General features: G+C 47.8%; 1 protein-coding gene across 1 annotated transcript in view; it reads left to right on the top strand.

Moving 5' to 3' along the window:
- The window catches only part of LOC147106436 (uncharacterized), a 52331-nt gene that overhangs the window by 14106 nt on the left and 10540 nt on the right, over window positions 1-27685 (top strand). Inside the window, exons 2-8 of the mRNA XM_086009594.1 lie at window positions 5638-5785; window positions 8247-8391; window positions 11973-12093; window positions 12189-12276; window positions 14174-14276; window positions 20635-20752; window positions 25176-25257. Coding sequence (XP_085865720.1) covers window positions 5638-5785; window positions 8247-8391; window positions 11973-12093; window positions 12189-12276; window positions 14174-14276; window positions 20635-20752; window positions 25176-25257 — 805 coding nt within the window. The remainder of the gene's footprint in view (window positions 1-5637; window positions 5786-8246; window positions 8392-11972; window positions 12094-12188; window positions 12277-14173; window positions 14277-20634; window positions 20753-25175; window positions 25258-27685) is intronic.

The raw sequence follows: 27685 nt of genomic DNA, 5'->3' as shown, positions 1-27685 counted from the left end.
ACTGTCACTGGCTCTGTCCTTGAGTACCTCTTGTAGCGAAAGGATTGGAAGTGGTAAAGTCGGGATTCTGTATTCCACCTCCCGTTCCCTTATTTGGGCATTGGGCTTTCCAATGGGCCATTTGTCCACAATCAAAATATCCCCGCTGACCTGATCCTCCAAAACATCCCTGCTGACCTGATCCTCTGCCTCTATAATTTCCTCCCCTTCCTGCCCGGTATCCACCGCTTCCTCTGCCCCTTTTGCTGGCAATAACACTCATCTCCCTTTTTTCGGCTTCTCTTTTCCAATCACAAAATGCAGACCAATCCACACCCTTATTCCTTTTTCTTCCGGGGTCTCTTTCTAGCAGGCATTCCTCGAGCCAAGTAATTCTGTCTATATTAAACGTTCCATCTGGTGGAAAGGGGTGATTACTACCTGAGGTCCATTTGGACCAATTTGGTAAGTGGTCAATAGCTGACTGACCACAATGTTTTAACATAAAAGCGGCTGGCGTGCCTTTTTCAGGCAGTTTACTGTTACTAGAACCCATTGTAGCAGCTTAAATACTTTAGTGTTAAAACATACAACAATTCCGTAACATTCTATGATCTGCGTGGGACGCCTCTACAGATCAGACATGACTAAACATTAATACATATAACAATAAACAATAAACAATACACTTGTTAAACAACAACCAAAGTGTTACTAAATCCCCAACTTATGCAGCCTTACTGGACAAAGTTGATTGATAATAACAAGTAGTTAAATACTCACTCTCATAAACATTAAACATTGACACTGTGTTTCAGACAATCGCCCACTCTTCTTCCCTCTACCCTACTCCCTTTAGCCAAATTTTTAGCAAAAAGGGCCTTCAATTTGTCCCAACTAACTTCACCCACTCTCTCTCCTTCTACCCTACTCCCTTTATGGAACCTTGCTAGTTCAATTTCCAGTAAATCGCTAGCTCCTTAGTTAATCAAATTCCTGACTTAACCTTCTCTCTCTGGTACCTTTATTTCAGCGCTTCCTACCGTCCTTTTCTGCACGATCCTGTTCGCGGGGCGTCAGTGCCTCATGGCTGATCCTCTGTTCCGTTTCTGAAAGGGAAGCAGTCACAACGGCAGTTTAACCTCCGAACCTTGTGAGTCAATTACCCGATGGCAGTACTGTCCAATGGAATAAACAGACTATGCGCAGCTATGCTTCTGGCAGGGAAAGTCCCAAAAATGTGGCAAAACACCACCTTCGGCCGATGGGATTTTTCCTAACCGAGCAACGTACTCGGCGTCTGTTAACTCACCAGTTGGTACAGCAAACCATCTCGGTGGAACCTCCAAATTGTTGAAGTGCCTTACTTCTTAGCTCTGGGTAATGACTCAATACACTCTTGGATTCGTCAGACGGACAGGCCTTTTATTTCCCTTGCAAGGGGAATCAGCACCTCCACTCAAGGGGTGAGGCTACTATTCCAATGATACAGCGTAAGCGTTCCATATTTATACAGTGTAACAAACAAGTTTGATTGACATTCCTTTGTTCCTCTATCAGGATACATTTTAGATTAATCATCAGGTCTTATGACATATTGACAGAAGGATCCTGGACACATAAGTCAACCGTTAATCTATAACAGGGCATGAATCGTGTAACCGGAGGTCCTCTTTAATCTTAATCATGTATTGGGAGGCTAGGTTTGCTTACGGTCGCAAGTTATCAGGTCACTGGGTACTTCAAGCGGAACCCATTGTCTCACTTCTACATTCTCATTAGGTGGGCAGACATCTGTTCTTGGCTGTAATCCAAGTACGTGCAATAGCTCTAGTTACACATCGACTCTTGACCGGTGTCAAGTCTGAAAACTTTTACCCAGCAAGCACTTGAAATTAACCCCTTATATCATGTAGATTTCCTCAACCCTTACCCACTCCGTCTCTCTCTATGCTCACATTCACAGAACTATTCCACCATCCAGTCTTGGAAATAGTTTGAATGCCATCGTTTTCCTGTACATAAAAAATCTGGTGCCAGCTGCTGCAGTTATGGCGTCTGTCATTTGGCGAATGGGGATGTCACATAGAGGCCTTAGGATAACTTGCAGATGACAGCAAGCTGGTCAAATAGGTAGGAAAGTGTAGGCATGGGCCACTGTCCATGTTCAGTTAAGAAGCAGTGAGGCTGCAGTGTTTGATGTGCCAGGCTACGCAAATCTGCCCAGGATGAGTGCGTTCCTTGCATTCCGCCCAGCAATGTTCTTGTGCACTGGTGCCGCTGGTTGGCGGGCCTCTGCAGGATGCTCGTTTCCATCCTCCTCCTCCTCCTCCGCCTCTTCAGCATCATCCTCATCCGAGGCAGCTCTGTGAGGAGCCTCTTGGTCCTGCGGAATCGGCAAGCCATGACGCTGTGCCATGTTGTGAAGCACACAGCCTACCACGACGATTTTGGAGACCCTGGCTGACGAGTACTGTAGGGCTCCACCTGATCTATCGAGGCATCTGAAGCGCATCTTCAGCAATCTGATGGTTTGCTCGATAATGCATCTGGTGGTAATGTGGCTGGAGTTGTAGCGCTCCTCAGGTTCGCTGGCTGGTCTCCTCAATGGCGTCATTAGCCAAGAGCGCAGGGGATATCCCGTGTCTCCAAGTAGCCATCCTTGAAGTTCGTTTGGCAGACTGAATAGCGGAGGCACAGTAGACTGGTGCAGTATGAAGGAGTCATGGCAGCTGCCAGGGAACCTGGCACAAACATGCAAAATCACCTTCTTGTGGTCACACACCAGCTGAACGTTAAGGGAGTGGAAGCTCTTGCGGTTGACAAAAACTCCTGGATTGCGGTGGGGTGCCCTAAGGGCCACATGTGTGCAGTCAATGACGCCCTGCACCCTTGGAAAGTCTGCCGGCTGAGCTAATCCACATGCTCGCGCCCTCACACTTGTGCGATCCCTGGTGAAATGGATGTGATTGTGCGCGAGGGCAAAGAGGGCATCGGTCACCTGCATGATGCAAGTGTGTGCGGCCGCCTGGGAGATGCTGCTGATGTCTGCTGCTGATCCCTGGAAGGAGCCTGAGGCATAAAAGTTGAGTGCGGTGGTGGCTTTGATGGCCACTGGTAAGGAGTGTGGACCTGGTGCTCTGGGCTCCAGGTCTTGCTGTAGCATTGCGCAGATGTCAGTCACAACCTCTCGCGAAAGTCAGAGCCGCCTCTGGCATTGCTGCTCAGTCATGTTGAGGTAGCTGACCCTGTGTCTGTAGACCCTGTTTGGGGGGTATCTCCTGCGCCGACAGCCTTCCATGCGCTGGCCCCTTCTGGCCTGTGCTGCCCCAGGTCGCTGAGCAGCACCAGCAGAAGCGGCAGGCTGTGGCTGTTGTTGCTGTTGCTGGGGTTGCTGGAGTTGCTCCAGCCTCCTCTGCTGTTGGAGATCCTCTAATGCCAGGAAGGGAAGGAACCAAAGGCCTCCCATGCTTCTGGCAGATGCCTCCGTTGAGGAGGCGCTGAGTTAGGGTGGTGAGAGGGGTTTCCCAGGAGCTCACACTGGAGAAGTGTGTGAGGCTCCAACCTTCCACAGCTGTGCCTAAGCCTTCAAAAAGTTCCCCCAAGCCTTCAGCAACAAGGTCCTGCAGCCTGCAAATGCTGCCTGTTTAAATCTCTTCAGTCCTGATTGACCTGCAGCTGAAAGCAAGCAAGCCAACTCTGTTCACGCCAGGTTTCATCAGCGGTGTTCCCACCAGGCGTGTTTTACGTGGGGAAAGCCCCAAAATCGCAACGGCCCTTGAAAATAGGTTTAAACATGTTACAGTAATAATTGGTCATTAGGCTCCCGCCGACCATTTCCCGCCTTCGGCGGGCGGGACTGATTCGGGTCCCGCTGAAACACGGGGGAGAAAGTCGGGTGGGGCGGGGCGGTCGCGACCTCCTATTTCTGTGATTTTCGGCCCCCCCCCCCCCCCCCTGAAAACCCGCCCGACGGCTGGGAGAAAGTTGGGGCCAGCGTGTCTGGCAGCATTGGTCGGGAACGGATGAATTCATGTTTTGGGTGTGGACCATTCATCAGAACTGCAGCTGCAGGTTTTTGCTTTCAGTTCCTGGAACAAGGTAGGTCTGGCTATTTTTAGACATGCCACTCTGCGAGAATGTGAATCAACACAAAGGAATGCTTCAGGAGACAACCTGAGAGCGCTGAAGGCCCTGAGACGTCAAGCTCCCTGTAGGAGACTCTCTCACATTGGCTTCAGTCCCTGAAGAGCGCAGAGCGAATCCAGATTCACAACATCACGCAGGGCACTGTGGGGTGATTTCCAACTGCCTGTCGCACATTCCTCGCCCGGGAAATGGACAGTCGCCAGTTACAATCCTGAGAGGAAAGGGCAGGGAATGGGGGGAGGGGAGGGGAGGGGCCGTACCCTTGTCCGCTCCATTGACACCCAAGGCCTGCCTGATGCAGCTTTCAGTCTGTAATTGGGCAACCTGTCCACCCGCCGGCCCCTCCCTAGCTCTGTAACCTCCTACAACCCTCCACGATCTCTGCTCTCCTCCAATTATGGCCTGTTGCGCGTCGCCGAGTTTCATCGCTCCACCATTGGTGGCCGTGCCTTCAGCTGCCTGGGCCCCGAAGCTCTGGAATTCCCTCCCTAAACCTCTCCGCCTCTCTTTCCTTTTAAAACGCTCCTTTAAAACCTATCTCGATGACCTGTCCTAATATCTCTTTGTGGCTCGTTGTCAAATTTTGTTTGATAATCGCTCCCAGTGAAGCGCCTTGGGTTGACGACATTAAAGGCGCTATATAAATGCAAGTTGTTGTTCAAAGGCGTTGGCAGTGGTCACCTTCCAACGACTTCTAGGCCACTCCAGAGGATGCGGAGAGTCCACCGCACATTGTCAGGTGTAGGCCAGACCAGATAGGGCTGGCAAGGTCCCTTCACCGAAGGACATTTGTGAACCAGTTGGGTTTTTACAACAATCCACCAGCTTTTGTGGTCATTTTTATTAGTGCCACCCACAATTTACAAGATTTATTTAACTGAAGGAGTGCTGTACTGTCGGAGGTGCCATCTTTTGGATGAGACGTTAACCCAAGGCCCTTTACCGTGGCTGCAGTGTGTACCATCTACAAGATGCACTGCAGCAACTTGCCAAGGCTTCTTCGGCAGCACCTCCCAAACCCGCGACCTCTTCCACCTAGAAGGACAAGGGCAGCAGGCGCATGGGAACACCACCACCTCCAAGTTCCCCTCCAAGCAACACAACATCCTGACTTAGAAGTTTATCGGCTGATCCTTCATCGTCGCTGGGTCAAAATCCTGGAACTCCCTCCCTAACAGCACTGTGGGAGTATCTTCACCACACGGACTGCAGCGGTTCAAGAAGGGGGCTCACCACCACCTTCTCGAGGGCAACTAGGGATGGGCAATAATTGCTGGCCTTGTCAGCGATACCCACATCCCATAAATTTAAAAAAAAAATCACTTTGCTGTTTGTGGGAGCTTGCTGTGCGCAAATAGTCTGCCGCGTTTCCAACATTACAACACTTTCAAAGGACTTCATTGGCTGTAAATTGCTTTGGGTTGTCCCGAGGTTATGAAAGGTGTTGTATATTTATACCTTACTTTATAAAAAGTAAGTTTTTTTTCTTTACTCTTTTATCTTTGGCAGCGCTGGGGAGCCAGCCGAATGGGAAACCATACCAGTGGCAGGTTCACGATGGGATGAGATGGTTGGATGTTGCCCATGATGACATAATAGAAGCCCAGTACACACTCCCAGCAGCTGAAGGAATTCACCTCCACACGGCTGAACACGGGTGAGTGCAACCCAGCTACATCGCAGTAGCACCTTCTAAAGAAAACCTAACCTTTGAGGTGTTTGAAATGATCAGGGGTTTTGATAGAGTCAATGGGGAGAAACTGTTTCCAGTGGCAGGAGGGTCGGTAACCAGAGGACACAGAGTGAAGATAATGGGCAAAAGAACCGGGGGGAGGTGTAGAGAATTTGTTATTAAGCAGCGAGTTGTTGTGACCTGGAACGCGCTGCCTGAAAGGAAGCAGATTCAATAGTAACTTTCAAAAGGGAATTGGATAAATACTTGAAAAATGGGAACATTTGCAGGGCTCTGGGGAAAGGAGGAGACATTAAGACAGGTGCTCGGTCAAAGAAGTTGGTTTCAAGGAGCGTCTCAAAGGAGGAGAGAGAGGCGGAGAGGTTTAGGGACGGAATTCCAGAGCTCAGGGCCCAGGCAGCTGAAGGCACGGCCACCAACGGTGGAGCGATTAAAATCGGAGACGTGCAAGTGGCCAGAATTGGAGGAGTGCAGAGATCTCGGAGGGTTGTAGGGCTGGAGGAGGTTACAGAGATACAGAGGTGAGGCCATGGAAGGATTTGAAAACCAGGAGGGGAATTTTTAAATCGAGGCGCTGCTTAACCGGGATCCAATGTAGGTCAGCGAGCACAGGGGGTGATGGTTATGCTGATGGGGTTAGATGAAGAAGAGCGAGAGGAGGTTCATGTGGAGAATAAACACCGGCAGGGACCAGTTGGGCTGTAAATACTATGTAATTCTATGTATGGATGACTCAGTGAGGATCAGGGGCTGAAGACCCACCCAGATTTTACTCTCTGTATCCCAGGGATAGCGAGATCAATAACACCATCCTACTAACAGCTAAGTTACCACAACACAGACCAGAGATGGGAACAGGGGAACTCCTGCTCTGTAATTGTCGTTCTTTTGGCAAAAGAACCAGAGGCGAGATGAAGATTAGTATTTTTTACGCAGCGAGTTGTTGTGATCGGGAACGCGCTGCCTGAAAGGGCGGTGGAAGCAGATTCAATAATAACTTTCAAAAGGGAATTGGATAAATACTTGAAAAGGAAAAATTTGCAGGGCTCTGGGGAAAGAGCAGGGGGGGAGTGGGATTAATCAGAGAGCTCTTTCAAAGAGCCGGCAGAGGCACGATGGGCCGAATGGCCTCCTGTGCTGTATCATTCGATGATTCTATATCTTAGTGCTAAAGGCAATAGCCACTTTGACCCACAGCAATGTCTTTCTCCTTTGTCCTTCCCCCACCTCCCCCATCGATGAATTTTATTTTCTCCTTTTCTTGTACACGTATACTGCTCCCTGCAGTGAGAGGCTGATGAAGCGACAGCTGCCAGTGTTCTCCCAGTGCCGTTCCCGAGAGTTATTACTATGATGTTGGTGATGGAAACTAAACAGGTAAACTTAAGACAAAAGCAAAATACTGCGGATGCTGGAAATCAGGAATAGTTAACAGAAAATGCTGGAGACACTCAGCGGGTCAGGCAGCATCTGTGGAGAGAGAAACAGAGTTAACGTCTCGGGTCGATGACCCTTCGTCAGAACTGTGAGGAGAGGTTGGAAAAGTTAGGACTGCTCAGTGTGTCAGCCGTGGCTCAGTGGATAGCACCCTCGCCTCAGAGTCAGAAGGTTGTGGGTTCATAGGCCCACTCCAGAGACTTGAGCACAAAAATCTAGGCTGACACTGCAGTGCTGCACTGTCAGAGGTGCCGTCTTTCAGAAGAGATGTTAAACTGAGGCCCCATCTGCTCTCTCAGGTGAATGTAAATAGATCCCATGGCACTATTTCGAAGAAGAGCAGGGGAGTTCTCCCCGGTGTCCTGGCCGATATTTATCCCTCAGTCAACATCACTAAAACAGATTATCTGGTCATCACATTGCTGTTTGTGGGAGCTTGCTGTGTACAAATTCATTGCTGTATTTCCTACATTACAACAATGACTACACTTTAAAAAGTACTTCATTGGCTGTAAAGCGCTTTGGGATGTCCAGTGGTTGTGAAAAGGTGCTATATAAATGCAAGTCTTTCTTTTCATGATGAGAGGTTTTGATAGAGTCGATAGAGAAAGGCTGTTCCCTCTGGCGAGTGGGTCAATAACCAGAGGTCATCGATTCAAAACCATTGGAAAAAGTTCTAGAGGGGAGATGAGGAGACATTTTTTCACTTAGAGAGTTGATGGGATGTGGAACGCTCGACCTGAAGAGGTGGTGGAAGCTGATTCCTTCAATAATTTGAAAAGGGAGTTGGACGGTTCTGGAGGACGAGGAACTCACAGGGTTACGGACAAAAAGCGGGGGGTGTGGGACTGAGCAAAACTGTTCTTTCAAAGAGCCAGCACAGGCACGACGGGCCGAATGGCCCCCTTCTGTGCTGCGAGATTCTATGAATCTAGGCTCTTCTAATCCCAGGCTCACTTGAGAGTTTCGCCTTGCTGTTCGGTTGTAGGACGATCTATCTGGACTTTGACAAGATGGCAATTGCTGGCAGCAGCTTCAAACTACAAAGGCTGACCTTTCCAGAGGCCCAGCAGATGGACGAATACAACTGGTATTTTCGGGATCATCGTTGTTGGAGGGAATATGGAGTTCAGGTAGGACTACAGAAGATTGGAATGGATTTAACTTTGGAGATTGGAGTGAATGCAATGTACATACCAGGTCACTGAACGCAATGTATATAATGTTGGGTTTAAATAGAATATTGTCAAATATCCCTATTGCCCTTATGTTGGGGGTATTATGGGATATTGTCCCTTTCACCCGTCACCTACATTGGCTCCCGGTTAAGCAACGCCTTGATTTTAAAATTCTCATCCTTGTTTTCAAATCCCTCCATGACCACGCCCCTCCCTATCTCTGTAATCTCCTCCAGCCCCCCGAGATATCTGCGCTCCTCCAATTCTGGCCTCTTGCGCGTCCCTGATTTTAATCACTGCATCATTGGCAGCCGTGCCTTTAGCTGCCGCGTCCCTAAGCTCTCTAATTCCCTCCCTAAATCTCTCCGCCGCTCTACCTCCCTCTCCTCCTTTCAGAGGCTCCTTAAAAACCTACCTCTTTGACCTGCCCTAATACCTCCTTGTGTGGCTCGGTGTCTAATTTTGTTTTATAACGCTTCTGCAAAGCACCTTGGGACGTTTTACTATGTTAAAGGCGCTATATAAATACAAGTTGTTGTTGTTGCCATTTACCCCTGTTGCCCTTATGTGGCGGTATTGTGGGATTATTATCATGTATCCATTGGCTCTAATACAAGTTCAAGGACTAGGAAACACTGAAACATCTGGTTAGTACTCTTTATTCAATCAAGTCAATAAGATAATAAAACACAACCCTTTACATACAATGTGTTAAGTTTTGGGTTCTAATTAACTGATGAGACATCATGGCAAATGAACTTCAATAAAGATAAGTGTGAGGTAATACATCTTGGTCGGAAAAATAAGGCGGCCACATACAGATTGAAAAATAAGTGTCTAGATGGGGTGGAGGAGCCGAGGGATCTGGGGTACAGATACACAAATCACTAAAAGTGGCAACACAGGTTAATAAGGTGATAAAAAAGCAAACAATGCATGGGTTCCGACATGAATCAGTCATTCATGAAAGAAAGACTTATGAAATAATACTGAACGGCCTGCGGGTGGCGCTGTCCAGGGAGAGTATAAATACTCGGGCACGGGCCCAGCTTGCGCAGGACATTCTTAACAGGAACTAGTGAAGGACACAACTAGACCTCCCATGTTGTAAAACAGTTGATTAAAGCTTTGTTTAACGCTTAGACCAAGTGCCTGGTAGTTTTCTTACGTCAGGTTCATTTCTAGAGGGATAGAATTGAAAAGCAGCGATATTATGTTGTATAGAACCTTGGTAAAACCACACTTGGCCTACTGTGGACAGTTCTGGCCTCCATATTTTAAAAGGGATATAGAGGCAGTGGAGAAGGTGCAAAGAAGATTTACTAGAATGATGCCAGAACTGAGAGATTATACTTACCAGGAAAGGCTGAACAGGCTGGGGCTCTTTTCTCTAGAAAAAAGAAGGCCGAGGGGGTGACCTGATAGATTATGAAAGGGTTCGATAGGGTAGATGTATGACTCTATGGGCTAAAAATTAAGTAGCGCCCCCCTTGGGATGCTAACTTCGTTGGGGCGCTACTTTTAGCGCCCCGGAAAAATTAGCACCCCCGCGACAGAAATTGAGTGGTAGCGCCCCAAGAGAGAAGCGGGGCGCTACTGGAAACGTCACGCCTCCCTCTTAGGGCGCTGCGAGAGAATATCGCAGCACGTCGCGCCGTGGTATTGCAGGCCTTCCTCCCCTTCTTAAAGGGGAGGGGCCCAGCTGGGCCCCCGGGGATCGGGAGTTCTGGCAAAAGAGTCCGGCACTCGAGAGAAGTGCCGGGCTCATGGAGCGAATCAGGTGGCCAGGGACGGGAGCGGAGGCAGGTGCTGGCAGGCAGCCAGCAACAAAAATGGCCGCCCCGCACCTCGCCTTTAAATAGCGCCTCCTCGGCCGCAGGTAGGCCCCCCCCTGACCCCATCAGACAAAGCGTCCGGCGGTAAGTCAGGGGGCGCTCCCGAAGATCGCGGCCGGGCGCTGCGCATGGTGATGACGTCCTCGCCGGCGGCGGGGCGCTACCGGTTACCGCCACCGCTAACCTCCCGCTGCATTTTGCGGGAGGCATTGGCGGCGCCATGCCTGGGTGCTAGTTGCTTTGCACCCTGTTAGCGCCGGCGCTAACAGGAGGTGCCAGACAACCAAATGTTTCCCCCTATGCCTCTCTATGTAGAGAAGATGCTTCCACTTGTGGAGGAGACCAGAACTAGGGGCCATAAATATAAGATGGTCACTAATAAATCCATTCGAGAATTCAGGGGAAACTTCTTTACCCAGAGAGTGGTGAGAATGTGGAACTCGCTGCCACAGGGAGTGGTTGAAGTGACTAATTAGGACTGTTCTCCTTGGAACAGCGAAGGTTAAGAGGTGACCTAATAGAGGTTTTCAAGATGATGAGAGGTTTTGATCGAGTAGAGAGAGAAAAACTATTCCCTCTGGCGAGTGGGTCAATAACCAGAGGTCATAGATTCAACATCATTGGCAAAGGATCTAGAGGGGAGATGAGGAGAAATGTTTCACTGAGTGTCGTCGGGATCTGGAACGCTCGACCTGAGAAGGTGGTGGAAGCTGATTCCATAAATAATTTTAAAAAGGAGATGGACAGGTACTGGAGGATGAGGAACTCACAGGGTTAGGGACAAAAAGCGGGGGTGTGGGACTAATTGGAGAGCTCCTTCAAAGAGCCAGCACAGGCTCGATGGGCCGAATGGCCTCCTTCTGCGCTGTAAGGTTCTATCACTAGCGTAGATGCATTAAAGGGGAGGCTAGATAAACACATGAGGGAGAAAGGAATAGAAGGATATGCTGATAGGGTGAGATGAAGAAGGGTGGGAGGAGGCTCATGTGGAGCATAAACACCAGCACGGACCAGTTGGGCCGAATGGCCTGTTTCTGTGCTGTACATTCTATGTAAGTGTATGTTATCTAACAGAACATATAGGAACAGGAGTAGACCAATTAGCCCTTCGAGCCTGTTCCGCCATTCAATGAGATCATGGCTGATCTGCGACCTAACTCCAGCTCCCCGCCTTTGACCTTTATCCCTTAATACCTTTGGTTAACAGAAATCTATCAATCAATTTAAAATTAACAATGGATCTAGCATCACATGCCATTTGCGGAAGAGTGTTTCAAACTTCTACCACCCTTTGTGTGTAGAAGTGTTTCCTAATTTCACTCTTGAAAGGTCTGGCTCTAATTTTTAGACTTTGCCCCCTAGTCCTCGAATCCCCAACCAGCGGAAATAGTTTCTCCATCTACCCTATCTGTTCCCCTTAATATCTTGAAAACTTCGATCAGATCAACCCTTAACCTTCTAAATTTTAGGGAATACAACCCTAGTTTGTGTAAAATTTCTCCTCGTAACTTAACCCTTGAAGTCCGGGTATCATTCTGGTAAACCTGCGCTGCCCTCCCTCCAAGGCCAATATATCCTTCCGAACATTCGTGCAGCATCTTCTAGTCATCCCTCACCCTCTGAATGGATTTTCACCCTCTAATTGAACCCCCTCACTGGAATTCACTTCCCACTATTAAAACATCTGCTTCTTCTTTCAAGGGCACCGGCAGCAAAGCAGCATTGATTAAAAGTTCTGACCTTGAATACCAGTTCCAGATGGCAGCTCGAGATACCTTTCAGTTTCAAGTTGGAAATTCAAGTTACACCGTTAACTTTCAAGGTATGGAGATGATTCAGTATAATTAGTGTGCAATGGTGGGTGTGCTGCTGTGTTAACACGACAGGCATTTATTTTGTTTTTCTCCACCCTTTCAGCAATGATTCAGACTAATGTTCAGACGGGTCTGAAGAGAAAGGTCAGGAGAAGGTCACGGTTTAACTCAGCGAGCCAGAATGTAAACAGGTTAGTGCGGCGCCATTTACCTGCAGCAGTAGTAGAATGTTGAAACAAGGTATTCTACAACAACGGTGCAGCACGGTGGCATAGTGGTTAGCACTGTTGCCTCACAGCGCCAGGGACCCGGGTTCGAATCCGGCCTCGGGTGACTGTGTGGAGTTTGCACATTCTCCCCGTGTTTGCGTGGGTTTCCTCTGGGTGCTCCGGTTTCCTCCCACAGTCCAAAGATGTGCGGGTTAGGTTGATTGGCTATGATAAAAAATTGACCCTTAGTGTTAGGGGGATTAAATACGTGGGGTTACGGGGATCGGGTGGGATATGTGTCGGTGCAGGCTCGATGGGCCGAAATGGCCTCTATCTGCACTGTGGGGTTTCTGTGATTCTGTGAACAACTTGTATTTATACAGCGTCTTTAACGTAGTAAAAACGCCCCAAGGCGCTTCACAGGCGCGTAATCAGACAAAGTATGACACTGACTCACAAAATGAGATATTAGGGCAGGTGACCAAAAGCTTGGTCAAAGAGGTCGGTTTTAAGGAGCGTCTTAAAGGAGGAGCCGTGAAAAGATGGAGAGGTTTAGGGAGGGAATTCCAGAGCTTGGGGCCCAGGCAGCTGAAGGCACGGCCGCCAATGGTGGAGCGATTAAAATCGGGGATGCTCAAGAGGCCAGAATTGGAGGAGCGCAGAGATCTCGGAGGGTTGTAGGGCTGGAGGAGATTACAGAGATAGGGAAGGGCGAGGCCATGGAGGGATTTGAACACAAGGATGAGAATTTTAAAATTCTAATTTTTTATCCTAAGGGTTTCCTAGACTACAATACGCTCCAGAAATCACTCATTCTCCCAATGGAAGCTGCCAATTTTTTCCTCATTCATTACTGGTACGTAAGAACATAAGAAATAGGAGCAGGAGTCGGCCATTCGAGCCTGCTCCGCCATTCAATAAGATCATGGCTGATCTGATCTTGGCCTCGACTCCCCTGTAGTTCAAATGTCTGTCTATCTCCGCCTTGAATATATTCAATGACTCCGCCTCCACAGCTCTCTGGGGAAGAGAATTCCAAAGATTCACGACCCTCTGAGAGAAGAAATTCTTCCTCATCTCCGTTTTAAAGTTAGTAATATGGAAGCATAACACGTTGGCAATTGATCGCCAAGGCATGACGCAGGGAAACCTGTAAATTACGGACACCTTGGGGACTGGCATCAGCTGTCTATTTTTTTTTTTGCAGATGTCCTTATTTTCAGAATGGTCATTGTATGTACTGCAAAAACTCACAGTAGAATGGGAAGTACTTTACCCGGCAGCAGAGAACCCGCTCTATCCCTGGGGTAAGCATTCAATCCCAGAGACGGGGAGCGGTTCCTCTGCCTGCTGTGGACGCTGGGTGAAGAGCTCCCTCTTCCACAAAAGCCATTTCTTTCACAAAACCCGCTGCCGCCTCGCGCCGACCTGCGTGGCCGGTGGTTTAAGTTGTAAACGGTCTTGGTGCATGGCAGGCTGTCTGTGGTTTGTAAATTGCGAGTGTCTGTGGTTTCAGAATGCCTCTTATATACTTTACTATGCAAGTTATTTGGGTCTCTCAGTAAGTGCCTGTTTTTTGGGGAATGTCCTTTTATACGGGTTTCACTGTACTTCTATAAGCAGGTATATCACCGAAAATATTATAAAATGATAAATTTAGAAGCCACGTCCTCTCCAGAGACTTGAGCGCAAAACAGTTCCGGTTCTGACGAAGGGTCATCGACCTGAAACGTTAACTCTGTTTCTCGCTCCACAGATGCTGCCTGACCTGCTGAGTGTTTCCAGCATTTTCTGTTTTTATTTAAGCGCAAAACAGGTTTTTTTTTTTAAAAGAAGGGTACTTACCTTACAAATAATTGTTGATTTTTGAAATCTGCAGCAGTTCAGACGCAGCGGGTCACGTGACGCTATCCACCCCACTCAACTGTTGTGCTTGGCAGTTCAAAGGTGATGATGACCGGTGGCTGGATTACAGGAGACAGGTAGGACTGGACCTTCTCTTCCCGCATGTACATCCGCTTATTACACGCAGGACTCGGGAGATTCCGGTACATCAGCGAGAATCTAGGGGCCTGAAATCCCACTGGGGCCCTGGGAGGAGATTGGACCGAGTGCCCGACATGGAAGCGTAAAATGGCTGAAACGTAGTCCCGCCCCATTAAACCAGGCCTGGGAAATTCCAGAAGGGGTGGATGAGTGAATCTTGCACCCAGCTATCCTACCCCCAGCCCCAACCCCACGTCAAGAAAGAAAGACTTGCATTTCTACAGCGCCTTTCACGACCTCCGGACTTCCCAAAGCGCTTTACAGCCAATGAATTACTTTATGAAGTGTAGTCACTGTTGTAATGTAGGAAACACAGCAGCCAATTTGCGCACAGCAAGCTCCCACAAACAGCAATGTGATAATGACCAGATAATCTGATTTAGTGATGTTGGTTGAGGGATAAATATTGGCCCCAGGACACCAGGGAGAACTCCCCTGCTCCTCTTCAAATAGTGCCATGGGATCTTTTATATCCACCTGAGAGGGCAGACGGGACCTCAGTTTTAACATCTCATCCAAAAGACGGCACCTCAGACAGTGCAGCACTCCCTCAGTACTGGGACCGGGAGTGTCAGCCTGGATTTTGTGTTCATATCTCTGAAGTGGGACTTGAACCCACAACATTCTGACTCAGAGGTGAGAGAGAGAGAGTGCTACCCACTGAGGCTGACCCCTCCAGGAAGCGGGTTGGGGGAGTTCCCAGGAATTCTACCCAGTACGCCCCCGGCAAGCCTCAGCAGAGCAGCCAGCGGCTGCCCTCAGTCTCACTGAGCTCCTGGGAAAGACCCCAGAACTCTTATCGGCCAAAGGTAATCAATCCTGGAGGGGATCAATCAGCTTAACGTTAGGAAACCCAGTGTTCCCTTAGGAACATTCTTTAAATTGGCCTGCCTGGCTTCGGCCCTTCCCCTTGGAGTGGCATGATTTTCTTGGCTGCTGTTGGAGTCTTGGCTTGCGGTCACCTGCGGGCTTCGGGACCGGCTCCACCGCTCTCCCACTGCGGGAGTGGCCCAGCGGAATTTTGGGCCTCGGCTATCTACGGGTTTAGAAACTGTTGCACTTGCCTTTGTTTGTATTACTTACACTACATTGTGAGGTGCCCTTCATGGACAATAATCAGCAATGGTGTGGAGATGCCGGTGTTGGACTGGGGTGGACAAATGTAAGAAGTCACACAACGCCAGGTTATAGTCCAACAGTTTTATTTGAAATCACAAGCTTTCGGAGCGCTGCTCCTTCGTCAGGTGAAGTGGAGAGATGCATAAAGACACAGCTTATATAGTCAGAGAATAATGCCAGATGATTACAGGTAATCTTTCTAACTGCCATTTATCACACCTCGGCAGAGAGATAATCACAGCAATCAAAGGTGTGAATGGTGTCCAAACAGGTCAGTCAGAAAAACATTACATCAAAGAACAATGAGGTGGGGTCACAAGGGGTAAAATGTTGCAGATGCTGGGGTCTGTATGAAAAACAAAAAACAGACAAAAAACATTTTCTTTGCTGGAAATCACAGCAGGTCCGGCCGCATCTGTGTGGAGAGAACAAGCCAACGACAACTCGAGCAACAACAACTTGCATTTATATCGCGCCTTGAACGTAGTAAATGTCCCAAGGTGTCAGACAAAAATTGACACCGAGCCACATAAAGAGCTATCAGGACCGGTGACCAAAAGCTTGGTCAAAAGAAGTAGGTTTTAAGAAGCATCTTAATGGACGAGAGAGATAGCGAGACGGCGAGGTTTGGGAAGGGAATTCCAGAGCTTAGGGCCTCGGCAGCTGAAGGCACGGCCGCCAATGGTGCAGCGATGGAAGTGGGGGATGGGCAAGAAGCCAGAATTGGAGGAACGCAGAGATGGAGTATTGTAGGGCTGGAGCACGTTACAGAGATAGGGTGGGGGGCGAGGGCCATGGCGGGATTTGAAAACAAGGATGAGAATTTTATAATCGAGGTGTTGCTGGACCGGGAGCCAGTGTAGGTCGGCGAGCACAGGAGTGACCTTGGCCCTAACACAGTCCACCAGGTTCATTGATGGTCATCCAACAACAATACTTTAGCCTTGTGGAAGGAAGAAAGAGCTGAAAACACACAACAGGTCTGGCAGCATCTGTGAACAAAAGTATCAGCTCAGCTTACTGGTAGCACTCTTCACTCTAAGCTAGATAATTGGGAGTTCAAGACTTGAAACTAATGTAAGTTGATGGCTCTGTATGGTGCTGAGGAATTACGACATTGATGGAGGTGCTGCCTTTTGGATTGAGACGCTAAACCAAGGCCCTGTTTGCCTGTTCAGGTGGAAACAAAAGATCCCACAGCATTATTCGAGATCTTCTGGTGTGCCTGCCAATATTCTTCCCTTAACCAACACCATTTGTTCATTTGCTCTTTCATAAGAACATCAGAAATAGGAGCAGGAGTCGGCCATTTGCCCCTCGAGCCTGCTCCGCCATTCAGTAAGATCATGGTTGATCTTCTACCTCATCTCCACTTTCCTGAACTATCCCCATATCCCTTGATTCCCTTAATATTCAAAAATCTATCGATCTCTGTCTTGAATATACTCAACGACTGAGTCTCCACAGCCCTCTGGGGTAGAGAATTCCAAAGATTCACCACCCTGTGAGTGAAGAAATTTCTCCTCATCTCAGTCCTAAATTGCCGACTCCTTATTCTGAGTCTGTGACCCCTGGTTCTAGACTCCCCAGTCAGAGGAAACATCCTCCCTGCATCTACCCTGTCAAGCCCTGTAAGAATTTTGTATGTTTCAATGAGATCACCTCTCATTCTTCTAAACTCTAGAGAATATAGGCTTAGTCTACTCAATCTCTCCTCATAGGACAATCCCCTCATCCTAGGAATCAGTCTGGTGAACCTTCGTTGCACTCCCTCTATGGCAAGTATATCCTTCCTTAGGTAAGGAGACCAAAACTGTACACAATACTCCAGGTGTGGTCTCACCAGGGCCCTATATAATTGCAGTAAGACGTCTTTACTCTTATACTCAAATCCTCTTGTAATAAAGGCCAACATACCATTTACTTTCCTAATTGCTTGCTGTACCTTCATGTTAACTTTCAGTGATTCGTGTACAAGGACACCCAGGTCCCTCTGAACACCAACATTTCCCAATCTCTCACCATTTAAAAAATAATCTGCTTTTCTATTTTTCCTACCAAAGTGCATAACTTCAAATTTCTCCACATTATATTCCATTTGCCATGTTTTTGCCCACTCACTTAGCCTGTCTATATCCCCTTGAAGCCTCTTTGCATCCTCCTCACAACTTACATTCCCACCCAGCTTTGTATCATCAGCAAACTTGGAGATATTACATTTGGTCCCCTCATCCAAATCATTGATGTAGATTGTGAATAGCTGAGGCCCAAGCACTGATCCTTGCAGTACCCCACTAGTTACAGCCTGCCAACCTGAAAATTATCCGTTTATTCCTCTCTGTTTTCTGTCCGTTAACCAATCCTCAATCCATGCTAGTATATTACCCCCAATCCCATGAACCCTAATTTTCTTTAATAACCTCTTGTGTGGCACCTTATCAAATGCCTTCTGAAAATCCAAATACACCACATCCACTGGTTCCCCCTTTATCTATTCTGCTAGTTACAACCTCAAAAAACTCTTAACAGATTCGTCAAACACGTTTTCCCTTTCATAAATCCGTGTTGACTCTGCCCAATCCTATTATTATTTTCTAAGTGCCCTGTTTCCATGTCCTTAATAATAGATTCTAGCATTTTCCCTACTGCTGATGTCAGGCTCACTGGTCTGTAGTTCCCCGTTTTCTCTCTCCCTCCTTTCTTAAATAGTGGAGCCTTGCTGTGCACAAATTGGCTGCTGCCTCGGTTACTGATTTTCATCGCTCCACCATTGGCTGCCGTGCCTTCAGCTGCCTGGGCCGTAAGCTCTGGAATTCCCTCCCTGTGGTTTGGTGTCAAATTTTGTTTGATAATCGCTCCTGTGAATCGCTTTGGGAGGTTTTCACAATGTTGAAGGTGCTATATAAATGCAAGTTGCTGTTGTTGTTTCAGGAGAACTCCCTACTCTTCATCAAATAGTGCAATCGGATCTGTCCTTGGGCTGTAACATCTGGCAATGCAGCACTCCCTCAATATTGTGATCCCTTATTTCTAGCTTGGTGCAACTCTCGCCTGTGAGTCAGAAGTTTGTGGGCATTAGTCCCATGACACAACCCGCGTCTGCAATCCCGGCTGCAGTGCTGAGGGAGTGCAGCATTGTTTGAGGTGCCGTGTTTCGCATCAGACTTTAAATCAAAGGTCCCCCTATGCCTGTTCGGAGGGGTGTAAAAGGTCCCATGTCACTTTTCGAAAGAAGAACAGGGAGTTCTCTCGGTGTTTTGGCCAACATTCATCCCTCAACCAATACCAACCAAAATAGATTCATTGGTCATTGGTTCATTTGCTGTTTGTGGGATCTTGCTGTGTGCAAATTGGCAGCTGTGTTTGCCTACAAAACAAGTGATGACACTTCAAAAGCAATCCATTGGTTGTAAAGCGCTTTGGGCCATCCTGTGGACATGATATAGTGTTATATACCCTTTCCTTGCTATATAACCCATCTTTTCCCTTTCTAGAGGAATAGAATTCAAAAGCAGAGGTGTTATGTTAAATTTATGTAGAATCCTGGTAAGTCCGCACTTGAAGTACTGTGCACAGATCTAGTCTCCATATTGCAAAAAGGATATAGAGGCAATGGAGAGAGTGCAACAAAGATTTACAAGGATGATGCCAGCACTGAGAGGTTATAACGATCAGGAAAGATTGAACAGGCGGGGGCTCCTTTCTCTAGAAAAGAGAAGACTGAGGGGTGACCTGATAGGGGTTCGATAGGGTAGACGCGGAGAAGATGTTTCCACTTGTGGGGAGTCCAAAACTAGGGATTATACATACAAGATAGTCACTAATAAATCCAATAAGGAATTCAGGAGAAACTTCTTTACCCAGAGAGTGGTGAGAATGTGGAACACAGGGAGTGGTTGAGGTGAATAGGTTAGATGCATTTAAGGGGAAGCTAGATAAACACATGAGGGAGAAAGGAATAGAAGGATATGTTGATGGGGTGAGATGAAGAGGGGTGGGAGGAGGCTCGTGTGGAGCAGAAACACCGGCACGGACCAGTTGGGTTGAATGGCCAGTTTCTGTGCTGTACATTCTATGTAATACTTTGTAATGCTGATGAACTTACCATATTGGGAACAATAGTGTAGTGGTAATGTCACTGGGCTAGTAATCCAGAGACCTGGACTAATGATCTGGTGATGTGAGTTCAAATCCCACCATGGCAGCTGGGGAATTTGAATTTAGTTAATTAAATAAATCTGGAGTAAAAAGCTAGTATCAGTAATGGTGACTATGAAACTATTGGATTGTTTTAAAAACCCACCTAGTTCACTAATGTCCTTTTAAGGGAAGGAAATCTACTGTCCTTACCTGGTCTGGCCTATATGTGACTCCAGACCCACAGCAATGTGGTTGACTCTGAAATGGCCTAGCAAGACACTCAGTTGTGCTCTCCACGATCCTTCTCAAGGGCAACTAGGGATGGGCAATAAATGCTGGCCTTGCCAGCGACGCCCTGATCCCATAAAAGAATTATGTATTTTCAGCACATTTGTTTCAGCTTATCAGCATCCGTTAGTGTCTGAGGTTTTATGACCCTCTCTCGTGCAGCTGTTCCTGGAAGCAGACTGTGTCCCTTCTCTGTACATGCCCTGGCACATCTGAACAGGATAAGCATTATTGCAGAGGCACTAATCTGCTTGCTGGATTTAGCCCAGTTCAAAGTTCTGAGGGGTTTTGATAGAGTAAATGAGGAGAAACCGTTTCCACTGGCTGGAGTGTCGGTAACCAGAGGACACAGATTTAAGAGAATTGGCAAAAGAACACGGGGGGGGGGGGGGGGGGAGGAGAGATGAGTTTTTTTTAACGCAGCGAGTTGTTGTGATCTGGAATGTGCTGCCTGAAAGGGCGGTGGAAGCAGATTCAATAGTGACTTTCAAAAGGGAATTGGATAAATATTGAAAAAGAAAAAATTGCAGGACTATGGGGAAAGAGTGGAGGAGTGGGACTAATTGGAGAGCTCTTTCAAAGAGCCGGCACAGGCACGATGGGCTGAATGGCCTCCTTCTGTGCTGTATCATTCTATGATTCAATATATTCACTGACAGTTCCTCCAGGTATTTTGTATATTATTGTAAATCTGCAGTTTTGTACAGTGCCGCCTGCATGATTCTGACTCTTGTTTAAATCACACAGGGCGACGGGAGTGTTTGCTCGGTCAGTAGTCAAGACATTGAACAGATTTATCAGCAGACTCCCCAAGGATCCCTACAATTTACTGCTGGCTCCTTTAAATACACGCTGGACTTTTCAGGTACAATATTGTATCTATAAATCAGTTATACCATCTTATAGCACAGAAGGAGGCCATTCGGCCCATCGTTCCTGTGCCTGCTCTTTGAAAGAGCTCTCCAATTAGTCCCACTCCCCCCTGCTCTTTCCCCACAGCCCTGCTAATATTCTCCTCCAAGTATTTATCCAATTCTTTTGAAAGTTATTATTGAATCTGCTTCCACTGCCCTTTCAGGCAGCGCGTTCCAGATCACAACAACTCGCTGCGTAAAAACATTCTCCTCATCTCCCCCTCTGGTTCTTTTGCCAATTACCTTCAATCTGTGTCTCTGGTTACCGACCCTCCTGCCACTGGAAACAGTTTCTCCTTATTTACTCTATCAAAAACCCCTCATGATTTTGAACACTTCTATTAAATCGCCCCTCAACCTTCTCTGCTCTAAGGAGAACTATCCCAGCTTCTCCAATCTCCTATGTGATGGTTTGTGCTGCCAAGTACTGTAACATAATGGGAACATCACTGGCATCACAAAACAAATACACAGAAGTTACAAGAGGGAAACCGGCCATTCGGCCCAGCCAATCCGTGGCAGTGTTTACCCTCCACACGAGAAATTAGTCCCAATCAATGTTCACTTTGGGGCGCGCGGCCGCCCAGCGCTCCACAGCTCCCGTGCAGCCGGCTCACCGGCTTTTAAATAGGAGCAACCGCGCACGCCCGGTATTTGGATTGGGCCGTGCAGCTTCTTAAAGGGGCCCTGCACCCCAAAAAAAATTAAAGGGAACATTGGTCCCAATCACATTTACCCGCCCTGTTCCCATATCCCTCCAACCCCTTTTCCTTCATCCTAGCCAATCCAATCTTGACGATGACATCGTTTTTGCCTCCACCACTAACCCTGGGAGTGAATTCCACGGCCTCCCAACTCACTGTGTGAAGAGGTTTCTCCCACCCTCCGTTCCAAATCTCTGACACGTAATCTTGTATTTCTGGCCCCTCGATCTTGACCCCGCAACCACTGGAAATGGTCTGCTTCTATCTACCCTGTCCCATCCCATCACCATTTTAAACTCTTCTAAGGATATAGAGGCACTGGAGAGGGTGCAGAGAAGATTTACAAGGATGATACCAGAAATGCGAGGGTATACATATCAGGAAAGGATGAACAGGCTGGGTCTCTTTTCTTTTGAAAAAAGGCTGAGGGGTGACCCAATAGAGGTCTTTAAAATTATGTAATTTTGATAGACTGGATGCAGAGAGAATGTTTCCACTTGTGGGGAAGAGCATAACTAGAGGCCATCAATATAAGATAGTCAGCAAGAAATCAAATAGGGAATTCAGAAGAAACTTCTTTACCCAGAGAGCGGTGAGAATGTGGAACTCGCTACCACAGGGAGTGGTTGAAGCGAATAGTATAGATGTATTTAAGGGAAGGCTAGATAAGGAGGACAAAGGGATTAATTAAGAGGGGGAAAATAGAGTATGAGAGTAAGCTTGCAGGGAACATAAAAACTGACTGTAAAAGCTTTTATAGATATGTGAAGAGAAAAAGATTGGTGAAGTCAAACGTAGGTCCCTTGCAGTCAGAATCGGGGGAATTTGTAATGGGAAACAAAGAAATGGCAGACCAATTAAATACATACTTTGGTCCTGTCTTCACAAAGGAGGACACAAATAACCTCCCAGAGATGTCGGGGAACATAGGGTCTAATGAAAGGGAGGAACTGATAGAAATCAGTATTTGTAGGGAAATGGTGTTAGAGAAATTGACGGGATTGAAGGCCGATAAATCCCCAGGGCCTGATAATCTACATCCGAGGGTACTTAAGGAAGTGGCCCTAGAAATAGTAAATGCATTACTGGTCATCTTCCAAAATTCGATAGACTCTGGAACAGTACCCATGGATTGGCGGGTAGCTAATGTTACCCCACTGTTCAAAAAAGGTGGTAGAGAGAAAACGGGGAATTACAGACCGGTAAGCCTAACATCGGTAGTGGGGAAAATGCTAGAGTCCATTTATAAAAGATGTAATAGCAGAGCACTTGGAAAACAGTGACCGGATTGGACAAAGTCAACATGGATTTACAAAAGGTAAATCGTGCTTGACTAATCTACTGGAATTTTTTGAGGATGTAACTGGTAAAATAGATAAGGGAGAACCAGTGGATGTGGTGTATTTGGACTTTCAGAAGGCTTTCGATAAGGTCCCGCATAAGAAATTAGCGTGTAAAGTTAAGGCACATGGGATTGGGGGCAAGGTATTGACTTGGATAGAGAACTGGTTGGCAGACAGAAAGCAAAGAGTTGGAATAAACGGGTCTTTTTCCGAGTGGCAGACAGTGACTAGTGGGGTACCGCAGGGATCGGTCCTTGGACCCCAGCTATTCACAATATATATTAATGATCTGGACGAGGGAACTAGATGTAATATTTCCAAGTTTGCAGATGACACAAAGCTGGGTGGGTGTGTGTGCTGTGAGGAGGATGTCGAGAAACTCGAGGATGATTTGGACATGTTGGGTGATTGGGCAGAAGCATGGCAGATGCAATATAACGTGGATAAATGCGAGGTTATCCACTTTGGTGTCAGAAACAGGAAGGCAGATTATTATCTGAATGGCAATAGATTGGGAGAAGGGGAAGTGCAACGAGACCTGGGTGTCCTTGTGCACCAATCGCTGAAGGTAAGCATGCAGGTGCAGCAGGCGGTTAAGAAGGCAAATGGTATGTTGGCCTTCGTAGCGAGAGGGTTTGAGTACAGGAACAAGGATGTCTTGCTGCAGTTGTACAGGGCCTTGGTGAAACCACATCTTGAGTATTGTGTGCAGTTTTGGTTGCCTTATCTGAGGAAGGATGTTCTTGCCATGGAAGGAGTGCAGCGAAGATTCACCAGGCTGATACCTGGGATGGCAGGAATGGCATATGAGGAGAGATTGGGTCGATTGGGCTTGTACTTGCTGGAGTTTAGAAGAATGAGAGGGGATCTCATTGAAACTTATAAAATTCTAACAGGACTAGACAGACTAGATGCAGGAAGGATGTTCCCGATGGTCAGGGAGTCCAGAACCAGGGGTCACAGTCTAAGGATAAGGGGTAAGCCATTTAGGACAGAGATGAGGAGGAATTTCTTCACCCAGAGAGTGGTGAACCTGTGGAATTCTCTACCACAGAAGGCAGTAGAGGCCAATTCATTAAATATATTCAAGAAGGAGTTAGATATATTTCTTAAGGCTAAAGGGATCAAGGGGTATGGGGAGAAGGCAGGGACAGGGTACTGAATTTGGATGATCAGCCATGATCGCATTGAATGGTGGAGCAGGCTCAAGGGGCCGAATGGCCTACTCCTGCTCCTACCTTCTATGTTTCTAAGTATATGAGGGAGAAGGGAATAGAGGGTTATGTTGATAGATTTAGATAAGGAAAGACGGGAGGAGGCTCGAGTGGAGCATAAACTCCGGTATGGACTGGTTGGGCCGAATGGCCTGTTTCTGTGCCGTATATCCTGTGTAATTCTATCTAATCACCTAGTAATCTGTATTGCTCCAACAAATAAAGCTCCAATTGTTCCAAGTCTTTCTTTCTATTTGTACCTGGGATTTGCTCACACCAGGAAGCATCCTCGTGAATTGCCATTGTACCCTCTCTAAAGCCTCAAGATCCTTCCTGATCCCATCACCTGAATTTCCCCTTTTCATGCTGGCCATGCATGCGGCACAGGGAAATCCGTCCCAGACTGGTCTCACCTTGGCCCCAGTGCATTAACTGTAGCTACTGAGCATTGAGTCCTATCAGAGGTGCTGATACTCTTGCCCTCCACAGAGAGTTGTGGCACAATAATAATACTAAACTGGTACAATAGTGGGCGCAGTCTCAGGTTGAGGCTAAACATAGGAATTACATCTCTTCTAAAACACGACCCCTCTGACAGTGTAGCACTCCCTCAGCACTGCTCTGGGAGAGTCAGCCTGGATTATGTGCTCAAGGGTGAGACGTTAAACCATCTGCTCTCTCGGGTGGACGCAAAAGATCCCACGACCATTATTTTGAAGAAGAGCAGGGGAGTTCTCCCCGGTCTCCTGGGCCAATATTTGTCCCTCAACCAACATCACTAAAACAGATTACCTGGTCATTATCACATTGCTGTTTGTGGGAGCTTGCTGTGCGCAAAATGGTTGCCATGTTTCCTGCATTACAACAGTGACTACACTTCAAAAGTACTTCATTGGCTGTAAAGCAGTTTGGGATGTCCTGAGGTTGTGAAAGGCGCTGGAGAAATGCAGGTTCTTTCTTTTATTTTTGTTTTAGAACTAATTTAACTATGAAGGGCTTTCCCGGAGTTGAGCCTGAAGGATGTGCAAATATGTAAACACAGTTACCTCTGCTCAATCCATTATTTTCGTGGAGCTTGATTTTATTTTGATCGTTGCTCTTGAATTTTTGCAGCCATGACACAGACCAACCTTTTGATTGGAACGCAGAGAGCTGTGAGACGCCTGGTAACCCCCAGCCTTTCGGAAGCAAGCGGGTAAGTGTGTGGAGTGTGTGTATATAGCACTAACCCAGACCACAACCGTAATATCAGCAATGAATTTTGCTGAGAAATGTAATTGGTCAAAGCTGCACCTTCCATTGATGCACAATGTATTCCTCCCCTTTAGTACTGACTGATGGAACAAAGAACTAAGAGAAGCGAGTGGGGGGGGGGGGGTGTAGAATAATGGACAGGACAGAGGGAGGAGCTTGAGGGGTTCCGAGGAATGTGATTCCCATGGTGAGGTAGTGTGTACAGGACTTTGGAACCCAGTGAGGAGTATTTCACCATCCAGTGACTCTTATCAAGTTTCCTGCTTAGCACCTCATCGTAAAATAAACCCCGTTCTTAGCTGAAGCCATTCCGCCCCTGGGACCAGACCAGTCTCACCAGTACAGCGCTCATCGATGGCGCGTTGCTCGCTATCGGCGCCGGATGGTTTAAAGGGAAACGCTACGATGACCAGGTAGCCAGTGATGCCCGATCCCAGAGAGTGAGTGTTTGAGCGTGGGGGTCTCTCGGCGTTCTCACCCGAGGTCCCTGCACCGGCACGGCAACCACCTCATGGCGCGATTCGAGAGGGGCGCGGGCATTTGGACCACAGAGGGAAGAGTCGGCCTGGGGAGCTAGAGAACTGGGCACTTTGGCGATGAGGGGCCTGCTCAGAGGGTAGGAAGCCACTGCTGTCCTGGGAGAGTAGGGCTGATTGAACCTGTCGATGAGGATTCAGAGCCAGGTGAAGGGAGAGCGATATGAGAGGCGAGAAGCTGAACATGTCAAACAATAGTTCAAAGCAACGTCGGAACAGGAGGAGGCCATCAGCCCCTCAAGCCTGTTCTGCCATTCACTTAGATGCTTGGCTCAGGAATGAGCTACAACAAAGGGACACAAAGTTGCCTCTCTCATAACTGTCTGATCAGCCTTGATTGTTCCCAGTCCTAGTCCACTCAGGGTTCCTGCTCCTTCCCTGATTCCCACCTCTCCCACTCCCTCCTAAACCTCAGCCCGGAGCTAAAGATTCAGAGTGCGGGGCAAGATGGATGTCGGCTCTACAATCAATGGGAGAGGTGAGGGGGCAGTGGGAACAGACAGTAGACCAGCGTTGGAAGACCGGAGGGTGCTGTCAAGGCTGCAGGAGATTGGGCGAGGTTACATGTGTGTGGGGCACGAGGCCACGGAGGGTATTATGGATGAAGCTGAAGAATTTTGAAGCCTGCGTGCCGAGGGATGGAGAGCAAATGGGAGTCGATGAGGAAAACAAGCCGAGCGCTGAGGCCAGGCAGGTGGGGCCGTTTGGGGCAGGAAGACTTGGAGGGGAAATCATTGCTGAAGTGAGTGCCTTGTATCAGATGGCAAAGACCAACATTGGCAGAGCTCATGGAGCAGTGCAGTGCTGAGGGAGTGCTGCACTGTCGGAGAGGCCGTCTTTCAGATGAGACATTAAACCGAGGCCCCGTCTGCTCTCTCAGGTGGACGTTAATAGAAACATAGAGGACAGGAGCAGGAGTAGGCCATTCAGCCCCTCGAGCCTGCTCCGCCATTCAATGCGATCATGGCTGATCATCCAAACTCATTACCCTGCCCCTGCTTTCTCCCCATGTCCCTTGATCCCTTTAGCCTTAAGAAATATATCTAACTCCTTCTTGAATATATTTAATGAATTGGCCTCAACTGTCTTCTGTGGTAGAGAATTCCACAGGTTCACCACTCTCCGGGTGAAGAAATTCCTCCTCATCTCAGTCCTAAATGGCTTACCCCTTATCCTTAGACTGTGACCCCTGGTTCTGGACTCCCCGACCATCAGAAACATCCTTCCTGCATCTAGTCTGTCTAGTCCTGTTAGAATTTTATAAGTTTCAATGAGATCCCCTCTCATTCTTCTAAACTCTAGCGAATATAAGCTAATCGACCCAATCTCTCCTCATACGTCATTCCTGCCATCCCAGGTATCAGTCTGGTGAATCTTTGCTGCACTCCTTCCATGGCAAAAACATCCTTCCTCAGATAAGGCGACCAAAACTGCACACAATACTCAAGATGTGGTCTCACCAAGGCCCTGTACAACTGCAGCAAGACATCCTTGCTCCTGTACTCGAATCCTCTCGCTACGAAGGCCAGCATACCATTTGCCTTCTTAACCGCCTGCTGCACCTGCATGCTTACCTTCAGCGACTGGTGCACAAGGACACCCAGGTCTCGTTGCACTTACCCTTCTCCCAATCTATTGACGTTCAGATAATAATCTGCCGCCTTGGTTTTGCCACCAAAGTGGATAACCTCGCATTTATCCACATTATACTGCATTTGCCATGCATCTGCCCAATCGCCCAACCTGTCCAAATCGTACTGGAGTTTCTCTGCATCCTCCTCACAGCACACACGCCCACCCAGCTTTGTGTCGTCTGCAAACTTGGAGATATTA

This window comes from Somniosus microcephalus, chromosome 16, assembly GCF_052327205.1.
Source record: "Somniosus microcephalus isolate GS21.2 chromosome 16, FLI_Smic_1.0, whole genome shotgun sequence".
Taxonomy (NCBI): Eukaryota; Metazoa; Chordata; class Chondrichthyes; order Squaliformes; family Somniosidae; genus Somniosus; species Somniosus microcephalus.
Note: the sequence above shows the minus strand (reverse complement) of the source record. Positions and strands in the feature narration are given on the sequence as shown.